At 40.3% G+C, this 26,723-nt stretch overlaps 1 protein-coding gene across 1 annotated transcript in view; it reads right to left on the bottom strand.

Annotated features, from left to right (window-relative positions):
• Positions 1 to 22,336: 22,336 nt before the first annotated feature.
• The window catches only part of stat4 (signal transducer and activator of transcription 4), a 116,338-nt gene continuing 111,951 nt past the window's right edge, over positions 22,337 to 26,723 (bottom strand). Inside the window, exon 24 of the mRNA XM_088930204.1 lies at positions 22,337 to 25,073. Within this exon, the coding sequence (XP_088786330.1) occupies positions 25,059 to 25,073 (15 nt within the window). The 3' untranslated portion in view covers positions 22,337 to 25,058. The remainder of the gene's footprint in view (positions 25,074 to 26,723) is intronic.

Here is a 26,723-nt window from a genome sequence, read left to right as displayed (position 1 = left end):
TACTGTGAAATTTGCAGAACTGGCTAACTCTGCCAACAGATTGAGAGAAATATGTATGCTAAGGTGCGTGCACTTCAAATGGGGTGGATACCACAGAAATTGGATAAATCTCAGAACCTAAATAGACAGGGTGACCAGGGGAGATCTCCGGTGTGCAATTATTGTGAAAGAAACAGGTAATTTTAAGAGACTGCAGAAAGCGCATGCCGGATAAAGAAAGCAGTGGCTCAGCTGTCAGGGAAGGGCAGAAAAATTAATTTCTCAGCTAAGAGATTTGTCTGAGGAGGATAAACGGTCTTTGAGAGATCTGTTAAACAAGAGAGCTCCCTTGTAGCCTCCCTAAGTCTGTCTCAGTCCATTGAGCAAAATGATTTAAAATTAAAATGTACTACTAATGGGGTATCTGCTTCTCTGTTATGGGATACAGGAGCACAAGTCATGCTTGTCTCATTTCATTGGTGTAGAGTATATGGCAAGACGGCGGGAGGTGACTGGAGTCGGGGGGGCAGCGAGTTGTACTTTTGGAAACCAAAGATGTTAGCTTTGACGCCCTGCAACATTTACAAAGAATTACTTTAACTATACAGAACTGCCCATCACATGGCTCTGAGATAGCACTTACATGAACTACCTCAACTGACCTCTGTGATCATTCAGTATGTCGATGATATTCTGATTGTTTCCCCTGATGAGGAATCCTGTTACAGGCACAGCCGGACCTCGTTAAGTACCAATTAACATTCTGCTCATAACCCTCTATTTAAACCCTCATCACCCCACACTTCACTGCTTGGTATTGAACAACCTGCTGTATTCCTGAGCTCTCCTTCTTCCTGAAGACCTTCTACTGCTCTGGATCCTGACATTGCTTGCCTCACCGACTTCAACTTCGCCTAGCCCCTTCTAGATTTGTTCACGGAACCACGGAACCAACCTGCACAGGGTTTATCCTGGTGCTCCGTAACAGAAACCCACAAGTCTGAGCTGCTTCAGGTTTTAGAGTTTCTAGCTAAAAAGGGACATACTGTAAAGCTAGTTATGATAAGGCCCAAGTGTGTCTAGGATGTGTAATTTTAACTGGGCCTGGGTGAACTCTTTTTCAGAGTGAGCACAACCTCTAACAGATCTGCTTAAGGGGGTGAGTGCAGTCCAAGGACAAGATTGCCTTGGCTTCGGCAGCAGAAGCCACCTTTAAGGATTTGAAACAACCTCTTTTACAGGTGCTGGGATTGGGGTTTCCTCAGTTGAATCAACCTTTCTTTTTGTATGCAAGTGAGGAAAATGGGTTCTGGGCAGCTTTGCTGACACAGGAGCATGGAGGTAGGCACTGCCTGGTGGGATATTATTTGGGGTCATTTGATGCTGTAGCCAAAGGGTGGGGGCCATGTCTGAAAGCAGTTCAAGCAACCTAGATCAACAATTGATAGTGCCCTGTCCTTGGGCTGTGCACACCCTGCTCTCACTTAATCGAGTGAGTCACATGACCATGGCGCGATGGACCCAGTGGCAGGCCCTTTTAGAGGCCCCTAAACCTGACTATTGAGGGAGAGCGGAGAGCAGGCTGGGCTGTTACGACAGAATTTGATATGCTAATGACTGGAAAGATGCCCCCCCCCCACCCCCGCCTCAGTGCAGCAAGCGAGTTAAGAGCACTGATTGACGTTTGTAAATATGCTAAGGAAAAACTGTAACCATTTATACAGAATCCAGATATGCATTTTGGACGACTGTGGAGGAATAGGGATTTCATCACAGCTGCAGGTACCCCTGTTAAGAATGCAAGGTTGATCTCTGAACTGTTAGAAGCTTTGCAGCTGCCGATTGAAGTAGCTGTGGTAAAGTGCAAGGGACACAAAGAAATATCTTCAGTAACTCGGGGGAACACTCTTGCAGATGTGGCTGCCAGGTGAGCGGCCCTGGGAGAGCAGGAGTCTGAGACCTCTGTTAGTGGAAAAGGGACAGCTATGGGACATTCAGGCTGAGGCCTCCAAACCAGAAATGCACATGGTTAGAAAAGAATGTGGGGTTTCATGATGATGGGGTGTGGTGCTGCCAACAGTCCAGACGCCCTGCATGTCCTCACAGCTTAATGCCCTTTGTTGCCCGACAAAGTGTGAGTGTGAGTCAAATAGTACTCCGGCTTTCCCAAAACTGGGTGGGGACTGGGTTTGCAGCAGTAGCCACTGATGTGGTATCTCGATGTGATGCGTATCAAAAGAACTACAGCTCAGGTGCGGGTGCTACAGCTCCGATTGCCTGCCCCTGAGGGACTGTTCATGCACTGGCAAATTAACTATCGTAGCTTGCCAGTATGTAAAGGGGAAACTGGATTCTTAATAATGGTGGATCTGTTTTTCCTGTGGGTTGAGGCCACTGCCTCTGTAACTGCTTAACATTTGATGACGGAGATAATTCCTCGGTGGAGGCTGCCCTGCCACTTGGACTCTGAGCAAGAGACACACTTCACTGGGAAGGTCACTGGGGGTGAGACGGGACCTTCATTGCCCCCCATCACCCTCAGTCTACAGAACTCCAAAAGACCATCTGACGAGATATTAAACTGAAGGAACACTGTGGGTAGATGCTCTGCCTGAGGTTCTGTGTAGCCTGCGGGTTGGATCAAACAGAGCTATTGCTAACTGAAGCGGTGCAAGGGGCTCGGGAGCAGGAGCTGGACACTTGGAGAGCTCCTGTAGACACAACCTGATATCTGGCGAGTGGGTGTGGGTGAAGAAGATACCATGCATCGCCGAGCCACTGCACCAGAGACTGAGTGAACAGGAATGATGATGTTATTGTTTCTTGCGTCTGACGGGCTTCCTAAGAAAGGCCAACAGAATGCCTGTTAAGCCTGAGGAACATCACTCTGACAATGGAGAATATAGTATCAATACATTCTTGGCATTTTCGTATCTATTGGCCACAAAAAACAACTGTACAGTTCCTCTTGGAGAAGTTACAAAAGCTGATGTTTTCTATATCACTGACTTTAGTGCCAATAATGCTCCCTGCTATAATCACATTCTAAGCCACCCTCCATTAGGCTGGCAAGCAGATGTAAATGTGTTTGTTTTGTCCAACATGGAAATAACAATATTCTAAGATACAGTCAGTGAAAAAATACTGTGACCTGGCCGAAAAGTGAGAATGTGTTGTTCTATTCTATGGATATTCTGTAGGTGGTGCCAACATGAGCCTTCATTTAGCTACAGAAGTCCTACCTAATGGGACATACTTTATTTGTGGGAAAAATGCATGCTGTTTTTTGGGTTTTTTTTTCATATGTTTGTCTGCTGAGTGGACACATTAAGAAATATAAGAAATTTGACTGTTCACACTCAAAGCCAAGGGGGTTAGCTTCAATTTAAACCTGAACCAGGCTATTTTCTGCTGCAGAGATATAACAAATGTTTAAGGGGAGGAAATTCCAGGCGGACATTGGCTAAATGTGTCACTGGGACTAAGTGGTACAGTAAATGGGTGTACTCTTTTAATGATTCTGAAAAAAACAACAAATAATTGGCATTTTACTCGTACTATGTGTGGAGAGCCAATATACTAAAGACCAGTTGTAAGCATCAGGTGTAAAGAAGCACCCCAATCCTGAGATGCCACACCCAAGAGAAATAGACTCCAATGAAAATTGAAGTCTATGAAAAGCCAATGAAAATGTAATCCATCTTTGAGACCCCACTGAAAGAAACCCAAGGAGGCTATACACATTAAAAATAAATGAACAATATTAAGCTTTCATGGATAAAACATCCATCATAAAAATGGTCTTCATTATTGAATGAGTGAATGAATGACTTCAAATAAGACTTTCAGGAACTAAGACCATGATGGAGGAACTGGCAGAACCCAAATTTAGGTATGTACATATTCCTTATTAACACAACACTGTTACATAAGCTAGCCTCATCCCACTGGTTGGGCTCATTACAGGCCAAGCTCTGTACATACAGTAAACTCACATTTTAATGCACTGACTTCATAATCATTCGGTTACATTTTTCCTGCGCTCTTCACAGTTTCTATTTTGTCACACTTTTTCACACTTTGCAGCATCTCAACAACTCACTATTTTTCTCTCCTTCAGAAGTATCGCACTCTGGCCAGCCTATGTCTTGGGCACACTGTACTGTCAAAGAGTCAGGATTGGACTGGCAAACCCTACTTCTCTTCTGGTACTTTAAGTCCCCTCTTTCCAGTTGTATATTAATACCTCTGTGGCATTCATGGACCAGCAATGTTGCAGGCTCTGTGGCTGCTCACAACTTGTTTTTCATTAACGGCTGCACCTCTATAGCTCAGGCATACATGCAGCATTTGTCAGAGTAGTACAACAAACCAATTAAGTAGCACTGCCCAAAGCTGTAATGCATCAAAACACTAAATACCTATAGCTGTGGGTTCTTAAAGTGCAGTAGCTGATGACCTGTCACTAACACCAACAAAGAGGAAAAGAAAGAGGGTTACATCAAGTTTGTTGGAGACTCAGGAATGTTGCATGTGAGATATGCTGCAGAGACACTGCATCAGCAACAATAAGTTGACTCCTTGGAATCAAGGTTGCTAATATCTTCCAAATAGTTTGCAGGCTCTTAGAAAGGAAAGGTGAAGACCCTGTTCTTATTGTCTATGTTGGGATGTCATTGTTCAAGTAAACTATATCTTTATACCTATGACACTCCTAGAATACTTTTAACTTTCCATTGTTTTTCTCACCTACTTTTATTTTACATTTGTATTTTTAAATATCAGCAATCCCTTTTATCTGATTAACTACTACTACTACTACTTTTACATTTTTTACTACTGTAAAACATTATTTGCATTTTTTTTTATTATTATGGTTCCTATTTTTAATACGGTTGTTGAGCTGCATAAGATGTTCAGTTCTCTCTTTCACCGGATTTGTATCTTAGACCTTAGTTACGGTTCCATCATCTTGCTGCTAGAGGGAGCCCCACGCTCTGGTTGCTGGTCCAGCTGCACAGCAGAGGCACAGACCAAGCAGTCACCTGTAGCAAATAATTACAGTAATCGCCTAGTGTACCTAGGGGCTGCAAGCCTCCCCTCCTCAGGCCAATATAAACTCTGCTCTCAGGCCTTGAAGTGCTCAGTGTTGTTTACCTCTGCTTTGAACTCTAGATCTTGACTCTCCTGAGTTTTCTTCCTGTTCTTGTTTTTTTTTCCCTCCTTGTCTTAATTCCTTTACATGTTTAGGTCAGTCCTTGTTTTTCTCTGTGCTTCATATTTTGTTTATTCTCCCCAGACTACATACCTGCTTCTGGACTTTGGCCTGTTTCTAGACTTGTGGACTGTGTTTTATTATAGTGTTACAAATGGGGTGTTACAAAAATGGTGAAAATCAGGATTTGACCAAGCGGTTTAGTCAGTAAGTGAAATAATTATTTATAACCCCCAACTTGTAAGTGATTTCCAACAATATACCCGAGCAGTTGGTAAGAATTAGAGACACATGAATTCTTTGTTCTCTGGCACAGCTTTGGTGAGAGGAGTAATAATCCAAGCAGACGTGGTTAAACAAATATGTATTAATGATCACAAACACAAACTTCACTACACACAATAACAATAACATACATAAAACATACAACACACAAGTTACTCTATGTTCAGTATTCACAAACAAGGTGTTTCAAAGGCCTAACATTCTGGTCACCCAGAAAACCCCAAACTGCTACAAAGCATTAAACTCATAATGCCTACAGAGGCCACATAACAGATGAGCTGCCTTCAAACTAAATACAATGCATCCTGCAGTTAAATCTCTCTCTCTGCACCCCAGATGCCACAAAATAAATGGGAGCCTATATCTCTGCCCATAAAAATGCACCCTAAGCAGGAAAGACATTTCTAACTGAGGTATCTTTTACCCAGGAGACCCAGGTTCCCTAAAATCACAGAATAGCACCTGCTCTCTAGCAAGGTTCAAAAGTGTTCTTCAATGGGGACATGACTCCCTCTTTGCAGGGCATGCATGTACTCTGGACTTTATCTCCAGACATTTCTGATGACCCTCTATCAAGACGGATGTCTTTGAGTACATTAAGGCCTGTCACACCTGTACCAGGACCAAGTCTCCCCGCCAACACAGGGCAGGTCTGCTCCAACCCCTCCCGGTACCCAAGAGACCTTGGTCACACATATCAGTGGACTTCCTTGCAGACCTTCCCAAGAGCCAGGATAACTCTGTTGTTATGCTGGTAGTGGACAGGTTCTCTAAAAACGTTCAATTTGTTCTCCTCCTCGCCTTACCGTCTGCCCAGGAGATGGCTGACATCTTCACCTGTCATGTCTTCCAACTCCATGGTATTCCTAAGGATATCGTCTCGGATAGGGGTCCACAGTTTGTGTCTTTTTTTTGGAAACCTTTCTGCAAAGCCCTTGGAACATCAGTCTCTCTCACTTTGGGTTATCACCCAGAAGCCAACAGGCAAACCAAGAAGATTAATCAGGACCTACTGACCTACCTACGGGCCTACGTATCACCTTCTCAGAATAATTGGGCTTCTTTACTTCCCTGGGCTGAATATGCCCACAACTCCCTCTACTCCTCTTCTACGGGCATGTCCCCATTCCAATGCTCCTTAGGATATCAACCCTCACTCATTCCTAGCCACACCCTGAGTCTGATACCCCTTTGGTTCAACAGTACATCTCCATTCAGAAGCTCTGGTAGAAGGCCTGGCTTACCCTCCTGAAGACTGCTCGCCATTATAAATCAACAACAGACCGCCATAGAAGACCCTTTTCCTAGGCTTAGAAAAGGGCGGTTCGTCTGGCTATCAACCCAGAACGTCCTCCTGCAACAGCCGTCTTACAAACTAGGTCCCTGCTTCGTTGGTCCTTTCTGGGTGGTTTTCCAGGTAACCCCAGTCTCCTACCGTCTAGCCCTCCCTGCTGCGGTCAACATCCATCCCATGTTCCACGTCTCCCTTCTCAAGCCTTCTCACAGATGCTCACTGTCCAAACCACAACTCCGCCTGCCCCCTCCACATTCCATTGGAGGTTCTACTTTACTGTTAATAAGATTTTGGACTCCTGCTCGTTCAGGGGATCGTGGCAATACCTAGTTGACTGGCTGGGATACGGACCTGAAGAGAGATCCTGCATTCTTGGAAGGCATATCCTAGACAACTCTCATCCAGGACGTCCATCCCTGTACAGCGTCAGGAGCCGCCCCTGAAGGGAGGGGGTACTGTCACAAATCACACTCGGTCACACAAGCACCACCACATTCACCACCGAATGTAACAAAGACAAAGGAACTGGTGGTAGATTTCAGGAGGAAAAAGGTCAAACCTACTCCTGTCTACATCCATGGGAGTGGCGTGGAGATGGTGGACTTGTACAAGTACCTGGGAGTGCACATCGACGATAGACTGGAATGGTCTAAGAACATAGAGGCCATCTATAAGAAGGGACAGAGACGACTTTACTTCTTGAGGAGGCTCAGGTCCTTCAATGTATGTAGTAAGATGCTACATATGTTCTATCAGTCGGTGGTAGCGAGCGCCATTTTCTACGCAGTGGTATGCTGGGGCCCTGGGATTAGAGCAGTGGATTCTAAAAGGATGAACAAGCTCATCAGGAGAGCAAGCTCTGTCATTGGGTCTGACCTGGACCCCTTGGAGGTAGTGGCTGAGAAGAGAATGGTGTCCAAACTAGAGGCCATCATGGACAACATCTCCCATCCCCTTTATGACAGGCTTGTAGAAATGAAGAGCACGTTCAGCAATAGACTGATTCATCCACGGTGCGACAGGGAGCGCTACAGGAGGTCATTCTTGCCTTCTGCCATAAGACTGTACAACGCATCCACCTTGCGTCTGGGCAGAGGCAACATTGACAGTGACCTGTTTCTGGACTGAACGCATCTACACATCTACTGCTACATCTGTTCTCTTTCTTTTCTTTTCCCGTTTACAACCGTTTTTTGTGTTATATGTGCCAGGGACCCGTGCAATACATTTATATTTATATCTATATCTAAATTTACATCTATATTTATATTCATATGTGTGATACGATTTTTCTGCGTACTGTGCTGTTCTAGTTTGTTCTTTGTGTGTCCGGACTGTGAGTAACTCTTTTAGTGCACCCCTCACTGTACTGATTGTATTGTATGTATTGTACTATTATTATTATTGTATCATTTGTTACACTGTGGCTGTGTTGTCTGTGTAAAGCTGCTGTTGCACTGCAATTTCCCTCACGGGATCAATAAAATATCTATCTACTGTATCTATTCCCACGCAAAGCAAGCACTCATGCCTTAATTAAGCCCACACACCTTTCCTATTTAAATCCTCTCTTCACAACTTCCCCTCGCTCGCTATTGAGGACTCCTCAAGAAGAGCTTCTACTACTAGAGACGTACTATTTGTTCCTTCCTCGGTAATAGACTCTTTGCTTACGGCCCCCGGACTTCCCTTCGCCTAGCAATTTGGATACCTGATTTTACTATTCAACTCTCCGGCTATGCACAGGGTTCAGTCTAAATACCTTTTGACAACGACTGACACAAACTTTATCTAAAATCCAAGAGAGAAGTTTCGTCACCTAACAAAAGTCTATTGCAGTGGTTCTCAAACTTTTCGGACCAAGTACCACCCCTGATCAAACCAAAGCATCCAAGTAACACTTACAAGTCATCTTCTCATAAGCACACACACACATATAATAATAATAAAAAACGTTTTTTGATATAGCGCCTTTAAAGGTGGCTTCTCAAAGCGCTTTACAGAATGACAACAGGAACAACAACAACTAAAAGTAAACAATAAAAATGCACCATTTCAAAGAGGGGGTGAGCCTGTTTAGTCGAGCAAAGCAGATGTAAATTCATTGGTCGAGCCTTGATACAATTCACAACAGAGTCTAACAGATTTTAAATCGTAAGGCATTTTCTTGACGGCCAAGGCCTCACCGTGGACGATGCAGTGCTTTCACTTCATATCTGGAGCAACATCTCTAATTCGTGCAACTACACCGCTGTGTCGGCTTGTCATCACTCTAGCACCGTCTGTACAAACTCCGATGCGTTTTATCCAGTCGATGTCTTTCTCTTCCATAAATTCATTCAGAAGCTGAAATATGTGCACTCCTGTAGTTCTTGTTGGTAGCGGCTTACAGAACAGAAAGTCCTCAAGGGACATATCCTTAAACTCATATCTAACGTAAATGAGCAAATTGGCCAAATCACAGGCATCTACAGACTCATCTAATTGCAGTGAAAAGCATCTGCTCATCTTAACACACTCTATCATCTGCCATATCAATAATTCTACGAGTCACTGCGTCTTTTCAAGGGGGCAGCAGGTAGAGCTGTTTAGCAGCTTTTTCTCCACACATAATACGTGTCAGCTCTTTTGCCAATGATAAACAAAATTCTTCACAAATAGTGTGGGGCTTACCTGCTTTACCCGTTTCCGTTTCAGGAATCCATCTCAGAAGTTAAAAGAAGTTTTTATTTAATGCTAGTGAAACACGGAGCCGTTCGGTATATTTTTCTCAAATTTATGGAAGCCCGTTTCCGCCAGGGAGTAAAAAAAAACGCGCTATGGTATCTCACAATTCCGACTTAGTATCCCAGAATTCCGACTTAGTATCTCAGAATTGCGACTTGAAAACTCAGAATTACGACTTGAAAACTCAGAATTGCGACTTCATATCTCAGAATTGCAACTTAAAAACTTGGAATTCTGACTTTAAAACTCAGAATTACAACTTTATATCTCGCAATTGCGACTTCGAAATAGCTCACATGTCATTGTCTGTCCTTTTGTTATTGTAACGGATTTAGGTTCTATGGCTTGTGTCCTCGCCGCTCCCACCCTAGTTCGTGCCTCACTGCATTGGCTCGAACCCAGGTCTTGCCGGCTGAGCTAAAGAAGACCTTCTTTTTTAAGTAAAAAAGGACATACAATGGAAATATGTAAAAAGTATAAGTTTCAGCTTTTATAATTGTGAATTCTTCTGGATGTGAAGTGTCTGTTTCTGTATCTTTTTTCATATTCTGTCTCCATTTTTGTATTTCTGGTGTTTAAATAAAAACTTTTTTAAAAAACCCACCGTCCACTATTCCATCCGGGTACTATGGAAGCCTCACTGGCGGAAATGGGATTCCATAAAAATTAGTGTAATTAATTTGATTTTTATCAGGGCACTGTACAAGACACATCTTCAGGCCTATAGATCCTATGATCCTGTACGATTTATGAATATAGTGTAACAGAACATCCGACATACAGGTTGTACGATCTGGTTGCAGTGTGGTGATGGCACCACCCTCCCCTGCGCATAACAGGGATGCGGGCCACCGGGGCTAAAGAAAGTTTTTTTTAGCTCAGTTGGCAAGACCTGGGTTCGAGCCAATGCAGTGAGGCACGAACTGTGGTGGGAGCGGGGAGGGCACAAGCCCTTGAACCCGAATCCGTTACAATAACGAAAGGACAGACAATGAAATGTGGGCTATTTTGAAGTCGCAAATGTGAGATAAAAGTTGTAATTGCAAGATATAAAGTCGGAATTCTGAGTTTTTAAGTCGCAATTCTGAGATATAAAGTCACAATTACGAGATATAAAGTCGGAATTCTGAGATACTAAGTCGCAATTGCGAGAAACTAGCTATTTTTTTACTCCCTGGCAGAAACGGGCTTCCATACTAATTAACCTAGAACAGTCCTTAAATATTTTTCTAGCACGCTTTCCTGTGCTCACAAGATTGCCAGTGTTCCTAAACCATGCACATTCTGCTACCTCCCTATTTGCTGAAGATAACTTTTTTAAAAATATAATTGGTCACTTACATTCGTAGCACGCATTTTTGTGCTTACAAGATTGGCATTGTTCCAAAACCACATACATTCTCCTACCTTCCTATTTGCTGGAGATAATCTTTTTTAAATACAATTGGCTGCTTACGTTCGTAGCACGCATTCCTATAGAATGGCATAGAATTACATAGTAGTTCTTGTGTCCACTCAAGTATTAGTGTGTGCTGTATCGTAGTATGTAGGCTATGTATTTGACACATAAACTAATTTTATTAAAATAGAAAATATGAAAATCCATCCCAATTTTTCAGTGCACACAACAAATTTCCAGGGTCATCTGACGTACCACCTGGGGGCGCTCCTCTCCATATTTTGAGAACCACGGGTCTATTGGACTTTTTTGACTGTTGGAAAATAACATAGGGACCATTTCTTTGTTTTTCTGAGCTGTCTAGGCAACCTTTACAACCTGGATATTCCTATTGCTGACAGTATCTGTATAGTACTCTCTTCCTTCACATTTTTTCTTAACTTCTCTGTTAATCATTTAGGCCACATTTTTCTAGATCTGAGTGTTATTGTTTTAGGGATTAATATTTTGTGATTTTGTCCTATAACACTATGTTTTTTAACTATGACTATCCTACTTCTAATGTTTTACCATCTTTAATCTCTACCTTATTTCTTTATTGTCAGCTTTTCTAAAATTACAAATTTTAACTTTAATTTTGAGCGATGTTTTAGAGATTTAAACATCTAAAGCCACTATTGCACTATTATTAAAATTTCCCAATGTTTCTAGCTCAGTTATGGATAGCTTATTTGAAAGATAAGGTTGAAAAGTATCTTTCCTATTTATTGCAAAAACAGATTAAGTATTTGTTAATAATTTCAACTGTAGTACTTTCTGCTTCTTTATTCACCATCATGATATCCTGATTTGTCTGTGCAAAGATCAAATCTCATAGCACTATAATATTATGAGCTAAGGGGTCATACAATATAAACATAAATATTTTATTTGAAGTATTTTCCTATCTGTACATACCTGTACCTGGCTGAGACACAAATGTCTCATCAATGGGAGTGTCACAACTCTGGCCTCATGCAACCAGTCCATAGCCCCTTTAAGAAGGCATAGACCTCGCCAATCACATAACCACTCACCTTACCCGTTCAGCACCTCACCCCTGGCACTAACATACTTTAGGACTGCTTGCAGTACTCTCAGTGCTCAGTATTGGGTTTTCTTCCTGTTGAGCTCTGGTCTTCTGGCATCTCAGTTTCCTGGCTTTTGGACTTGGCATCCTCTTTGACTACAATTTGTGGACTTTGTTTCTGACTCATCACTTCGGTTAAGTTTCTCCGTTTCTTTTCCCTGATCCTTTCCTAGCTTTCCTTTTGAACTCCAGCTCAAAACTCTGCTTAGGATCCATTTCACTATTCCAGTGTCACTACACAGACGTAACAGAGAGTTTTCTGGTAAATTACTTTGGAATTTAAATAAACATTCAATACACACGCATAAAAATAAAAGAAACAGGAGAGAGCGCAGAAAGGAACCCAAATCAAGACAGGAAGACAGAGAGAGAGGAAGCACTGTCTTGGAGATCAGATTCAGGAAAAGGAATACACTTGAATCAAATGTCTTACACTACAATGTTAACTTTTAGTACAAAATACAAAAGGCATAGTGCTTGTAAGATGTTGCCAGCAAATTCAGATAGAAATTTTAATACAGTCTTAATGATGTGATCTCTGGGCACTGGACAGGGCTTACTAAGACTTATGGAATGGAAGGAGCACATTGCCTCATAGTTTAATATTTAATGTATTAGTAAAACGGTAAAAGATTTTGACAATCTGAAGAGAAATACTACATAGAGATGAGTCCTTTTGTCTTCAACATTAATGAAATAAAAATGGTATTGATATCTCTGCTTTAAAGGGGACACTCTCTGTAGCAGTCTGCATCATGTCAAGTACTACGGGTCATAGTTGGTGAGCTGAGAGTTCCCAAAAGGTGAGTTAAAACTCAGAGGTATCAAACAGAGAAGACAAAAGCCCACTGATAGGTAACCAGGAAGATCTGTTCCTTAGTTTTAAAAGGGCCAATTAAGAGTGTGTCCCATCCAAGAGGTTGACCCCAAAGACAGAGATGTTTAGATGAGAACGATACCTTTTGTCCTGACACCGATGATGGTGGTTTAAACCTGTGCCAGTCAGCAAATTTCTTTTCAAATTCACTTTTCAGTCACTTAACAATAGTCTATTGGACTTTTTTGACTGTTGGGAAATAACACAGGGACCATTTCTTTGTTTTTCTGAGCTGTCTAGGCAACCTTTAGAGCCTGGTTGTACAGCCTGCCCCTCTGTGACTTTCAGAAGTCCCAAACACTTTGAAGACCCTGAGTGTTACTATCAAGGACAGGAACATCCATAGTAGTAGAATCCAGAGCCAAGGAGGGTGGGGCTGATAGCCGTACACAAACTGGAACGGAGACATTTCCATGGAAGAATTAACTAAGAAGTTCCAAGGCAACTCTGCCCAAGGTACTGTAGCAGCTACACCAAGTCTTAATGAAAGAAAGGAAGGTATTGTATATATTCCAGTAATATATCTACTGCAAGTATATCCAGATCTTCATTACAGCATTCAGTCTGACTTACTCTCTGAGTGTTATCCAAAGTATAGGCTGATTTAATCCCTGGCCATTTACAAAAAACATGCCAGGACTATGACTATATATAAAACTGGGGATACTGGTCGGAAGTAATGTTAGACAGGAAACCATGGAGAGTGAAGATCTCATTTGTAGAGATATCTGCCATTTGAATGGTGGGAAGCAGCTTAGGCAGAGGAATAAAATGGGCAGCTTTCAAGAACCTGTCTATAACCACTAATGTTACTGAGCAACCTCGAGAGCAAAGGAGTCTGGTGATAAAGTCCACATAAATGGATGACCACTGATGGTGGGCTCATGATCCGTCATAGCCTTGCCTGATGCATAGATTCTTAAGCGAGCTTTGGTCATGCCATTGGCCATTGCCGTTGGTGTCTGTAAGAGATGACAAAATCAAATGATAGAAACACAAAGCTTATCTTGCCTGCATTGGATTCAGACACTTAGCTCCTTTGATATAAAATACATTTTTATGGTCAGTGAAGAACACAAAAGGATGAAAAGCTCCCTCCAGAAAATGTCTCCACTCCTCCAAGGCCAGCTTTACTACCAAAACCTCCTGGTTGCCTACACCTTTATGTATCATTCCCATAAGTTTTGTATTTTTATATATAAATTCCCAGGAGGACCTGCTCGAGAGCTGCGATTCTTAAACTTAGTAATTTTACTAATACAGGTAAAATTCTGGCTGCAGCTAGAGAAAAATGTTCAATGGAATACGAAGGAGGATTTTTTTTTATTCATGAAGATAACACTGCAGGCTAAAAGATGGGTATTTAATACTATATGTGAGGAATTAATAAAGAAGAAGATGCACTTAGTCATGCTTTTTCCAGCAATTTTGGGGGTTAAGCACAATGGGAAAGACTTATCGTTACACTCATCGAAGGATGTGCACGTTTTTTGGTTAGGTTATAATAAAGTACATTGAGTGGTTTTAGTTACGTTTTGCAGCTAAATGTGTATCGTTACATTGTGCAGCTCAATACAATGGGTTGGGCTAGGGAGGCTGGAGGATACAGAGGATTTTCTATGTACATCTTTTTTTTGGTTTCCTTTGGGTAAGGATATACAGTATGTATGTATTTAACTTTTTGTGTTGAGAGATTATGGCTTTTTATGGGTGGAGCCTTTTAGATTGTCATGAATAAAACTAATTTATAATGTTTCTGCTAGGTTGTTTATTTTGGTTTTGTTGTTGTTGTGTTGTTGTGATGTTTTGTTGTAATAAAAAATTCAGGTATCCATTTTTCAAGCTAAACATTTATGAACAGAGAAATAAACCTAGTTGTCCACTTTCAAGGCCTATTAGAAGGTGTTTATCAAAAAGAATAGTGTCACAAGGACAGGAGGGGGATATTGCATTATATATATAAAGTTATGATGGTTTATTATCAAGTACTTTATAGTTCAGAAAGAGGTGGGAATTAATTGAATATTTCACAGATTTTGGAAAGTGTATCACTGACAAAACTATCAGAGGAAGACAAAGCATTTTTAGGGAGAGAGTTTTCTAAAGAGGAGATAGTGGTCACAATCAGTACATTAAAATGGGGAAAGTTCCAGGCCATGATAGGTTTGGGTCAGAGTTTTAAAAAATGTCAGGGTATAATTTTAGTGTTATTCAGTTTTGTCAGAGGAAATACCCAGAAGCAGTCATTTCTATGGAAAAGGCATTTGATAGAGTTGAGTTATAAAAAACTTTTGGTTGGCTTTTGGGTTGGGTGATGGTTTTATTAAACAGGTTCAGATGATTCTCAGGCTTATGTTATAATTAATGGGACATAGTCATTGATGTTTAAATTGGGCAGAGGGACTTTAATATTTACATTAGTTATTGAACCCTTAGCAGAAGCTATAAGGGTTTCATAAGTAAATAGGGGATAAAGGCGGTTGGTAATGTGAATCATTTTATTTCCCTTTATGGAGATGAGGTTCTGAGTTTTCTTATTAACCCAGAAAGTTCAATTCCTGTAGTTATAGATTTGAGAGATGAATTTGGCACTTTCTTACATTATAAAATTACAGTAAGTTAGACGCAGTGCTTCTGAATAAGTGTGGAAATATGGACAATTCTCCGTTTTGAGAAAAAGTTGGTCATTTCTGCTATCTTGGTATATATAGTTCTCCTAGTTAACGATTTATTTAGTTTGAATTTGATCCCAGGATTTAGAGAGGTCAAGTTTGTCATTAAAAATAAACTACTGCTGCATAAAAACAATATTGTACAACCACACAATATCTTAAAGAGAAGCTCCACCTCAGTGCCATAATAGTGCAAAGTAACTACTACCAGCACGTGTGCTTGCACAATTTTTCTAGTTTATCTTGAGATATATCATTAGATTTTTGGGGTAATTATTTTTTTTTGTCTATTACTGATCACAGTGTAAGAATTGTGCATCATGCAGCACTGTGTGTTTATATGTTATATATAACTGAATACATGAATTCATCAATTTCCCTACAGGATTAATAAAGTATTATCTATCTATCCATAAATGCAAATCATTTTGGACTGAAAACAAGGAACACTTCTGTAGACACATAGGCCAACCTGGGGACTCCATCCAGAAACAATTGGACAATATTTTAGATTTACTTGTCTAGTAAACTACCAAATTATGAACTTGGGTTGAATGGCCTCCTTTCATTTTCACCTTTTATGTTTTTGAATTCTTACATTTTCTGTAGGTTATGAAGAAAGATACAAGATGTGAAGAAGGGGTTAACTGATTCTTTTCTGCATGAGGACTGGACTTCTAAGTAACAGGCTAGAGTTATGGCAGGAAAGGGGGATAACTGATAAGGATTCCAGATGCCAGCTAGGAAACCCCCCAGGGATGGAAACATAACCCTGACCATTTGGCCAAAGTCTGTGCACTTTCTGAACACCATGACCTCCGCCATTACCATAGTACTGAGCTACGTCAGAAGCAGCAGAAGAGGGCTATATAAACTGGACGTTTTGTACCGGCACTTTGAACAATACTTCGGTTTTGTTGTCCTTGCATGCAATAAAACTCATCTGTTTAACTTCATCTTGGGATCCAGAACTTATTTTTCTGTTACAACAATTTTTGGCGTAGTCGGCAGGGTTCTCCAGAAGGCGCAGAGCTTCCCATCGGCAGGAGAGACAGTCAGCGCGCAGAATACAAAGAGGTAAGGACTCCTCTTTTATTAAAAGTCCCGACTCTCTTGTCTGACCGATTGGGAAGTCTCTGCTCCCTGCAAGGATCGCCCAAGATGATGGAGTAAACATGAGTTTTGGGATACCTCTGGCCCGGGGAAGACACCGGTGTATGTAATGGGTGGTTGGCTGTAAGACCAGAATTTGGTTTGGCAGGCGGTGATCCTCGGTATTGTGTGCAGGCATTCGAAACTGGTGTATGCCTTAATTGTGCGTGGTGTTTTCTGAATGAGTTTGGACCTTTACCGTGAGGCTCAGAACCAGTGTGGGCCTTAATTGCACCCGGGGTTCTGAAGCTTGAGTGATCCTTTAATTGCACGTATACTCTAGGATTGGGGTGGGCCTTAATTGTGCCTGGGGTCCTGAGATTAGCTACGCCTTGATCGTGCACGGATTGGCGTGGCGTGGTTTTTTTTTTGTTTTAAAGGGAACAGGAGAGATGTAGATGATATATGTATGTTTGTATGTGTTTTCCTTGTTTGTGAACATACACACACACAACACTAACATAAACACACCTCATAATAAAAGATCAAAGCACTAAGTAGCAGGATTTAAAAGACGTTGAGATCCGAGAATAGCTCTGACTGGAGCCCAGTGCGTAAGTCCACCCCAGGGTAAAAGCAGCAATGCTGGCGATCTGGGGATGGTGAATTACTGATCCAGGAAGGGAGTCCTCAAGGTCTCATTTCTTACGGGTGAACAGTGCGGTGTAAGTCCTCTCTAAAGACTCTGAGAGGCATTTAGATCTGGAGGTAACAGACACCCTTAGTTGAATAAATGCAGGAATGCACAGGATTTCCAAGTGAAAGCATCCCCCTATGAGCTGTTACCTCACACACGACAAAGTAAAATCTTAAAGAAACTGAACATGTGTGCTAACTGGTTGTTTGAGGAAAGTAGTGGAAGGGTCCGATTATATATCGGAAAAGAGTAAGTTGACGGAAAAGGAGGAAGAATATAGGAAGAAGCTGAGATTGTCAGAGGGAGTTTGGGGCGAAGATGCCTGTAAGAAAGTATATGGGTATTGGCAAAAGCACAAGGATGTAGCTGCCGCCCTGGTGCACGGCCGGCACCAGTGGTGGCAGATACATGAGAGAAAAAGAAAGAGAAATCAGAATGTGATTACTAAAAAGTGTGTTTACAGGAGAAAAAAAAACCCAAAAGAAATAAATAAAAGAAAAGATACTTTACTCGCTACAAAGAAGAGTTTGAACAAAAGCGAAAAGAGGCTGTGCAGGAGGATCGAAAGCTGAAAAAGGGGTAGACTGTCAGATGGTGTTTGGTCTGAGCAAGACTGTCGGAAAGTGCCTGAGCAGTGGTGAAAAAAAAATAAACAGACGGATAGTGGAATAAGTGATGTTGAGTTTATGAGAAATTACGCTGTTAAAAAAAGGATACATGTAAAAGTGAAACAAAATACAGCGCATTGTACTACGGAGAGAAAAAATATATTCTTGACGTGTGTGTTTTATGAATTTGTGTGCCGCCATGTACGTATGTGTGTGTGTAAAAGACCGCAGTGCGTAACTGTGAGTTTTGGTATAGTAAATGACGGTGCGAGTGTATTTAGCCAGCCGGACTGGCTAGTGACTTTACTTAAGAGACTTGACAAAAGCAAATGATGAAAAGCAACTTAAGAGACTGGAAAATATAAGAGCGTCTGAAACGTATAAGTACAGTACAGGTGGACCTAAATGAGTTAGATAAACAGTTTTTGTATTTATATACAATTAGTTGAAATAGTTAAAAACAAAAGTTGGATTTATTTGAATGTCTCGAAACCAGATATCGCTGAAATGCTGTAGATTTAGAATCATGACTGGTGGATAATACTGTGAAATTCACAGAACTGAATAATCGCTGCCGACAGATGTGGATAAATATGTACACGAAGGTGTAAGCAGTTTACATGGGGTGTATTCCACAGAAATTGGATAAATCTTAGAAACAAAATATACAGGCTGACCGGGGGGGAAATCGCCGGCTTACAATTAGTGTAAACAAAAATATACACGTCTTTAAGAGAAACTGCAGAAAGCACATACAGAATGAAGTAAGCAAGGACCTGCCCTGTGGCTCAACTAACAGGGAAGAACAGTGAAAAATGTATCACCCAGCTAAGAGCTTTGTCTGAGGAGAATAAACAGTCTTGTGAGAGATCTGTTTACCTAAAGATTAAATCCGGTAAATCCCTTGAAGCCTCCCTAAGTCTGTCCCAGTCCAGTGCGTAAAAGGAGTTAAACCTAAAATGTAAACCTAAAAAGTGTTAATGTAGTTTTACTTGCTGAGTACCAGATTTTAACATTGATTTTAACATTTACATGCACTTATCACCCGAATGTGGGTGGTTCCATCCCAGATCTACTGGGCTGGGATGTTATGCAGCATTACAAGGAATGACTATACAGAACAGGGTATCACGTGGCTTCAACTGACCTCTGTGATCACTTAGTATGTTGATATTCTGAGTGCTTCCCCTGATGAGGAAACACAAGTCTGAGCTGCTTCAGGTTTTAAAGTGTCTAATATTAAGCAGTTATGATAAGGCCCTTTTGTGTCTAGGATTGTGTAATTTGAACAGGGCCTGGGTGCAATGTTTTTACTGGGTGAGCACAACTTTTAACAGATCTGCTTAAGGGGGGAGTGCAATCCAAGGACAAGATTGCCTTGGTTCCAGCAGCAAAAGCCGCCTGTAATAATTTGAAACAAACTCTCTTACAGGTGCTGAGACTGGGGTTTCCTCAGATGGATCAACCATTCCTTTGTATGTAAGTGTGGAAAATGGGCTCTGGGCAGCTGTGCTGAAGCAGGAGCATGGAGGTAGGCACCATCCGGTGGGATACTATTATACCATTAAATGCTGTAGCCAAAGGGTGGGGGACCGTGAAAATTTAAGAAGATGTAAACTGTTTACTGATGGGTCCTCTCTGGTGCATGAGGGAGAACAGAGAACAGGCTGAGCTGTTACGACAGAATTCGATGTGCTAATGACCGGAAAAATGCCCCTCCACTGCCTCAGCGCAGCAAGCCAGTTTAGAACACTGATGGAAGATTGTAAAAGGAAAGATGTTAAAAGATTATATGTATATACTGTATGTATTTAGTGTATGCAGGCCGCAATTCTGGAGAGCTGTGGAGAAATAGGATCACCATGGCAGGAACTCCAGTTAAGAATACTGGGTTTGTCTCTGAACTGATTTGTAGCTTTGCAGCTGCCGACTGAAGTAGCTGTAGTAAAGCGTAAACAACACAATAAATAAATAATTCCAGTAACTCAAGGGAACAACCGTGCAGATGCAGATGCCACGCGAGCGGTAATCAGAGTTGGGAGAGCAGAAGTCTGAGACCCCTGTGAAACCTCTATTGGTGAAAAAGGGAGAATTCAGGTTGAGGCCTCTAGATGCCCAGATGCCCTGCATGCTCTCACAGCCTAATGCCATTTTTAAAGCCTGACAAATTCATGCTGTCAGATACCCAGGTGTGAGTCAAATGGTGCGCCAGTTGTCCCGAAACTGGGTAGGGACTGGGTTTAAAGCAGTAGCCACTGATGTTGTATTTCGATGTGATACTTGGCAAAGGAAGCTCAGGTGCGGGTGCTATGGCTCAGAAGGCCAGCCCCTGAGGGACCTGTCATGTTCTGGCGAATTGACTATTGTAGCTTGCCGAGATGTAAAGGAAACACTGGACTCTTAACGATGGTGAATCTGTTCTCCTGGGGGGGGCTGAGGCCACTACTCTGTAACTCACAAACATTTGATGACGAAGATAATCCCGTGGTGTGGACTGCCCTGCCACTTGGATACTGATCTAGGGGCATACTACACTGGGAAGGTGTGTCAGGCTGTAATCGCCTCACTGGGGGTGAGGTGGAATTTACATTGCCCCCATCAACCACAGTCTGTGGGGATGGTGGAATGAATGGAACTCTGAAAGACCAACTGATGAAATATCAACTGAAGGAACACCATGGGTAGATGCTCTACCTGCGGTCCTGGGCAGTCTGTGGGCTGGAGCAAACGTAACTGTGAGACTGAGCCCATTTGAGATCATCACGGGCAACCAAAGAAACTCCCTGGAGGGCCAAGTTTGGCTAATGGATTGTTGAGTTCGCTGACTAATTCTCTGTTACAGTATTATAGGTTGTTAACTGAAGCGGTGCACAGGGTTCATGAACAGGTGCTGGACTTTTGGGGACCTCCAGTAGAGGGAAGACATGACCTGTTACCTGGCGAGTGGGTGTGGGTAAAGAAGAGATACCCTGCCAGACGTTGCAACCCTGCTGGGAGGGACCATATCAAGTGCTACCGATTACCGACTCTGCCATCTGAGTGACAGGAGATCGCTGGATCCACGCACCGCACTGTCACCGAGCCACCACACCAGAGTTCTGAGTGAAAAGAAAGAATGATGTTGTAACTGTTTCTGTGTCTGATGCAGTGTGCTTGTTAGGCCTGACGAGCATTACTGGGGAATATGGTATCAATACATTCCTGGTGTTGTCATATCTATCAGCCAAAAATGATAATCAGAGTTGGGTCTATATTGCTATTCCAAGATCCTGATGATAGATCTCCACATGGCTGAGGTCTGCGTTTGGGTCCCGGGGTGGAACTTTATTACAATATTTATTTGTAGGATTAGTATTGTTTATATGTGTAATTGTAACCATCACTTGTACAAAGACATTAATCACATCTTGTAACTGTGCAACAGTCATGTCAGTCATGTCATGGTAATGCATGCCTGTACACCTAGAAAGGAAAGATCTGCCCTGACATTGTTTGTATAAAAAAATAGGCAGCACTGACGTATATTTTTAAGGGGGGAATGAAGAAAGATACAAGATGTGAAGAAGGGGTTAACTGATTCCTTTCTGCATGAAGACTGGACTTCTAAGTAACAGGCTAGAGTTATGGCAGGAAAGGGGGATAACCGAGAAGGATTCCAGATGCCAGCTAGGAAACCCCCCAGGGATGGAAACATAACCCTGACCATTTGGCCAAAGTCTGTGCACTGTCCGAACACCGTGACCTCCCCCATTACCATAATAATGAGCTACGTCAGAAGCAGCAGAAAAGGGCTATTACCATTGTACTGAGCTACGGCAGAAGTGTCAGAAGAGGGTTATATAAACTGGAAGTTTTGTACCGGCACTTTGAACAATACTTCAGTTTTGTTGTTCCTTGTGGGAACAAGACTTCAGTTTTAGTGTTCCTTGCATGCAATAAAACTAATCTGTTTAACTTCATCTCGGGATCCAGAACTTAATTTCTGTTACAACAGTTATGACTTTCTTTTTTCTTTCCTGGGGGGGGCTTGATTTTTTTGTATTTTATTATTGGTGTGCAGTTGACATGATCCTGTAGACCTTTAGTTTAAAGTTAATGTATTAATGATTACTAAAGCTCTTTCAGATCATTTTGTTGTTTTACTGTATTTATGTAGCTAATAAAAATGGAGACAAGAAAGGTTGAGCACAAATATCTTTTGTCTATCAGTGATTCTAAAAACATTAATAATATGAGAAAATGAATTAATAATGAATGGTTCCCAGGTGATATAAATACATACCATATGCTACAATAACTACAAAAGCAGAAAAGGCACAGATTATCTTTTCTTTTAATCAAATAATTCTCTGCAAGACAAACTGTTCAATGAGAGAACATTTTATTTAAAATCATTACAATCAAACAAGCTGGTACAAATAGATTTTCATAAAAAATACGGCGTGATTGAAATAGATATTAAGAATCCTAACTTTCATTATCATTCTTACATAAAACAAAATTAAAGAGGAAAAAAATATTAAAAATCAAAAAGATGAAGCATTTTGATATTGTGATCTGATTTCCTTCATCAGTTTCAAAGAGAGTGACATTATTATCTGTTGACAGTATTTATTTACTTAGAATATATATTATATACTGACTAGGTCTTCCATATAAAATAAAACTACAGTGCTGTTAAAAGGTTTAAATACATGTAAATGTCTGCTTAAAGCTAAACAGACCATAAAAAATAAGTAAAATCCATTCAGCAAGTGACACAATAAAGAAGGTAAACATAACCAATAATTTTTAATACATCATACACATCAAAATGAATGAGGCACTCACAAAATGGAAGGGTCAGTTATAGACAATTTGTCAGATTTCCTTTACATTTTGAATTTGAACTTAATATGCAACAGGATTAAAGGAGGTCAGAAATCATTTTAAAGCCTGTTTAGTATACTCTAAAGATTTTGCTTATTGATTGGTTCAGTTGTATTGTACTGTATTGTATTAATACAGTTATATACTACCCCAAAAATGAAACTGCATGGCAGATTTATTAACATATCACTCAGGTAATATTGGTCATTCATACTTTGTATGAGTTTAAATATTACACATCATAAATTCTTGAACGACATATGTAAAATGTATACCCATTTTCTCATTGGAACATATGTAATAATATTTAATAAGAAACATTAATCATTTGTCCTGTGCACAGTGATGCCAAAACTATAGGTCCAGCCATTCAGAATGCATCACTTTGCAGGGTGCATGCTCCAACACGCTGTAATGTGGAATACGGTAATACTACCAGCTATATAAATATATTTAGATCCTTAAATTAATATTGTTATAAATTTCTTTAGTTACACGAATCCATATTATATTCCCTATTAAGCAGATTCTAAAATATACATGTTTTTTACTGCAAAATGACAGCAAGCATTCATAGAGAAGGTTAAAACATTATAGCTTTTTATAAAGTATATAAACGTAATATAGTCAGAACAAGCATGTTGAAACTTTTCCAAAATAACCACATTAAGTGACCAAGTTAAAGACTTTGATGCATAAAATATTTATGAAAAAAGTGGAATATTGCTGTGTACTTTTTATTTAAGCTACCGCTACCAGCCATATACAGTGTGTATAATATATTTATATTCTTAAATTAATATCATTTATGACATTCAGAGACAGTTATTTTTATGCTCAGCGACCAAAATTTCCCTTTAGTTGTAAATTCCATATTAATATTCCATATTGAGCACTTAAACATGCACAGTACAAAGATTAAATTAAGCAATAATTTTACTAACATCTAATGTACCATCACAAGTGCCACCTGTCGATCATCTTTGGCCAGCGAATCACATGCCGCAGTAAAGTACAGCCCCAATAACGTGTTACAGGGATTTCATGCGCATTCTGAATGGCTACATCTGTATAAAACAATGTATGTAGTCAAGCACTGAGTGTGACTCAAGCTGAAATGTCCTAATAAGCTTTTACAAATCACTTAAAAAACACAGAAAAGCAATTTGTGTTACATGTACTGTACCAACTACTCTGTCGTGGGTTGTGGAAGGGGACAGGCATGATTACAGTTCTGTAGTTGTCAAGGCACATCATCCACTCAGAAATGACTTAATGGAAACTTAACAGCAGTACAATACAAAGACAAGATTCTTAATGCACTTATTATTGCTTCACGTAGGTCATGGTTTTGTACTACAAAAAGAAAGTGATCACTCCCACACTGCAAATCATTTAAACGTTTTTGCATAAGCCACAGATTTGTCAGTTTTATCTCCTATCTCCAATCATAACACATATGGGATGAAACAAAGTTGTGTCTTCGCTGCCTAATGAACTCATCACAGACACTTCTGGACTTGACCAGGGAGCTGGCAAACATTAGAAATAACATTCACCAGGAATTGTACATTAATGTGATAGTTGCATGGTTCATTCTGAAGACATTCATTGGGTTGTACAGTCTAAAACTGTACATGGTATTCTAAATGAGGCCTTACTAGTGCATTATACAAGTTAACATTCTTTGATTTGAATTCAAAAAGTAAATTTACTCATTATTAATATTTGCACTATTAGGGATTGTAATTACATTTACTCGTTTTATTGCATAACTTATCTCTTATACCATACCATCTTATAAAAATCCAAATTGCCACATGCACAATTTCTTTTGGGGGCAGTATATAAAATGGATAATGTTTTTTAATTTGGGGAAAAAAAACTGTTAAATTATTATATTACTATTAATAATATGATGCTTTTTTATTGATAGCCTACATTGTTTCCAGCACAGAAAAAAAATCACGGTAAAGTTACCATCACAATTCTGTATTCAACCACAAGCAAATATTTCTAGTTCTAGCATAACTGAATATTAAATTTATAACCTATTTATTTCTATATATGCAGTCCTTTAAGATCTGAGAATTTAGAGTTTTTAGTGAAAAGGTCAGTCCTTTTTTTACCAGAATTGTAGAAATAGTATGGAGCTTGCCAAAAGGATACATCTATACATCTTCTGATTTTGTGAGTATTCATATTACCATGAGGATTATGGCGAGCTCATCTGCAATAAAAAAAAATAGAGGATGTTCACTATTAAGAGCCTCCATGAGGTCATGTTAGAAACATAAAGTTATACTGTACCTGTTACTTGCTTTGGAATTTGAAGAGGTTTAGGCTGACCACATTATGATATGACAAACTAGAGAAAAAGACCTTTTTACACAAGTCAAGAATACAGTAGCTCAAAGATAGGTATAAGTTAGTCACTGATCTTCAACAAGTGAAATGTGCTTCATACCACCCAGACACTAGCGGGAATCAATCAACCCTTCCATACTGAATAGCCTGACAAGCAGGAATCTGGTTAGGGATGTCACTATGAACACAACATAACGATTTGCAAAATAGGTCTATGACTGTGATTGGAGTCAATATTGATAAGCAAAATGTATCACTCCCTACACAAAGCTGGCTACACAATGTGGCAGAATGATTTATGATGAGACAAAAAAATAAACTTGTGATCTAAATGTTAAAATGTGTATACTTCTGTCTCAAGCTAAATACAGCACCTTATCTGGTCAACACCATCCCAACCGTCAAACATGATATTAGCTGGATTATGTTAAGGGAAATCCTTCTTATCAGCAGGGACTGGGAAATATGTCAGGATTGAGAGTAAATATATGGTTCACAATATAGGCGAACCCTAGAGGAAAAATTCCTTGTATCAAAACTGGGTTGGAAATTAACATTGCAACAGAATAGTTACTATAAGCACAAGCCCAAAGCAACTGAGGAGTTATTTGACAGCATTAATGTCCTTGAGTGGTCCAGTCAAAGTCATGACTGGATTAGATAACTTATGATGAGACTTGAAGATTGCAGTCTATCAATGATGCCCAACAAACTTGTCAGAACTGGGGAAACGTTGCTAGGAATAAAGATAAAAAATTACACCATGCCAATGTGTAAAGTTGCTAGAGACATGTTGTCAGATGTATTTTAATTACTTACCTCAGGGTGCTTAACACTTAAAATGCAATCAATAAATTACAGTTTTTATAATATTCTTTGAATGTTTGCCAACATTCATCTTTCTTCACTTATAAAAGGTTTTGATCATTACAGTTTTTAATAAAAGTTCATTTGAAAAATATACTGAGAAACTATTTGGCATTTGTTCTTAGAACACCTGATAACTATTGCAAGGCACTATACAACGCCTATAAAAGTATTCACCCCCCTTGGACTTTTTCACATTTTATTGTGTTACAGCATGGAACCACAATGCATTTAACTGAGAATTTGTTCCACTCATCAACACAAAGTACTCTATTAAGTCAAATTGGAAAATAATCCATTCATTTTACTAAATAAACTAAAAATTAAAACAGAAAATAATTGAATGCATAAGTATGCCCAATTGGATTGAGGTCTGGGCTTTGACTGGGCCACTCCAGGACATTAACCTTTTGGGTTTTAAGCCACTGCAGTGTGGCTTTTGCTGTTTGTTTTGGGTCATTGTCCTGTTGGAACATGAATCGTCTTTCATGTCCCAGCACTCTTGCGGATTGCAGCACATTTCCTCCAGGATTTTTCTGCATTTAGCTCCATCCATTTTTCTTTCTATCTTTATGAGTTTTCCAGTCCCTGCCACAGAGAATCATCCCCAAAGCATGATACTGCCACCACCATGCTTCAATGTTTT

This window comes from Atractosteus spatula, chromosome 13, assembly GCF_055471065.1.
Source record: "Atractosteus spatula isolate fAtrSpa1 chromosome 13, fAtrSpa1.hap1, whole genome shotgun sequence".
In the NCBI taxonomy this organism is placed as follows: Eukaryota; Metazoa; Chordata; class Actinopteri; order Semionotiformes; family Lepisosteidae; genus Atractosteus; species Atractosteus spatula.
This window is presented reverse-complemented; position numbering and strand designations above follow the sequence as displayed.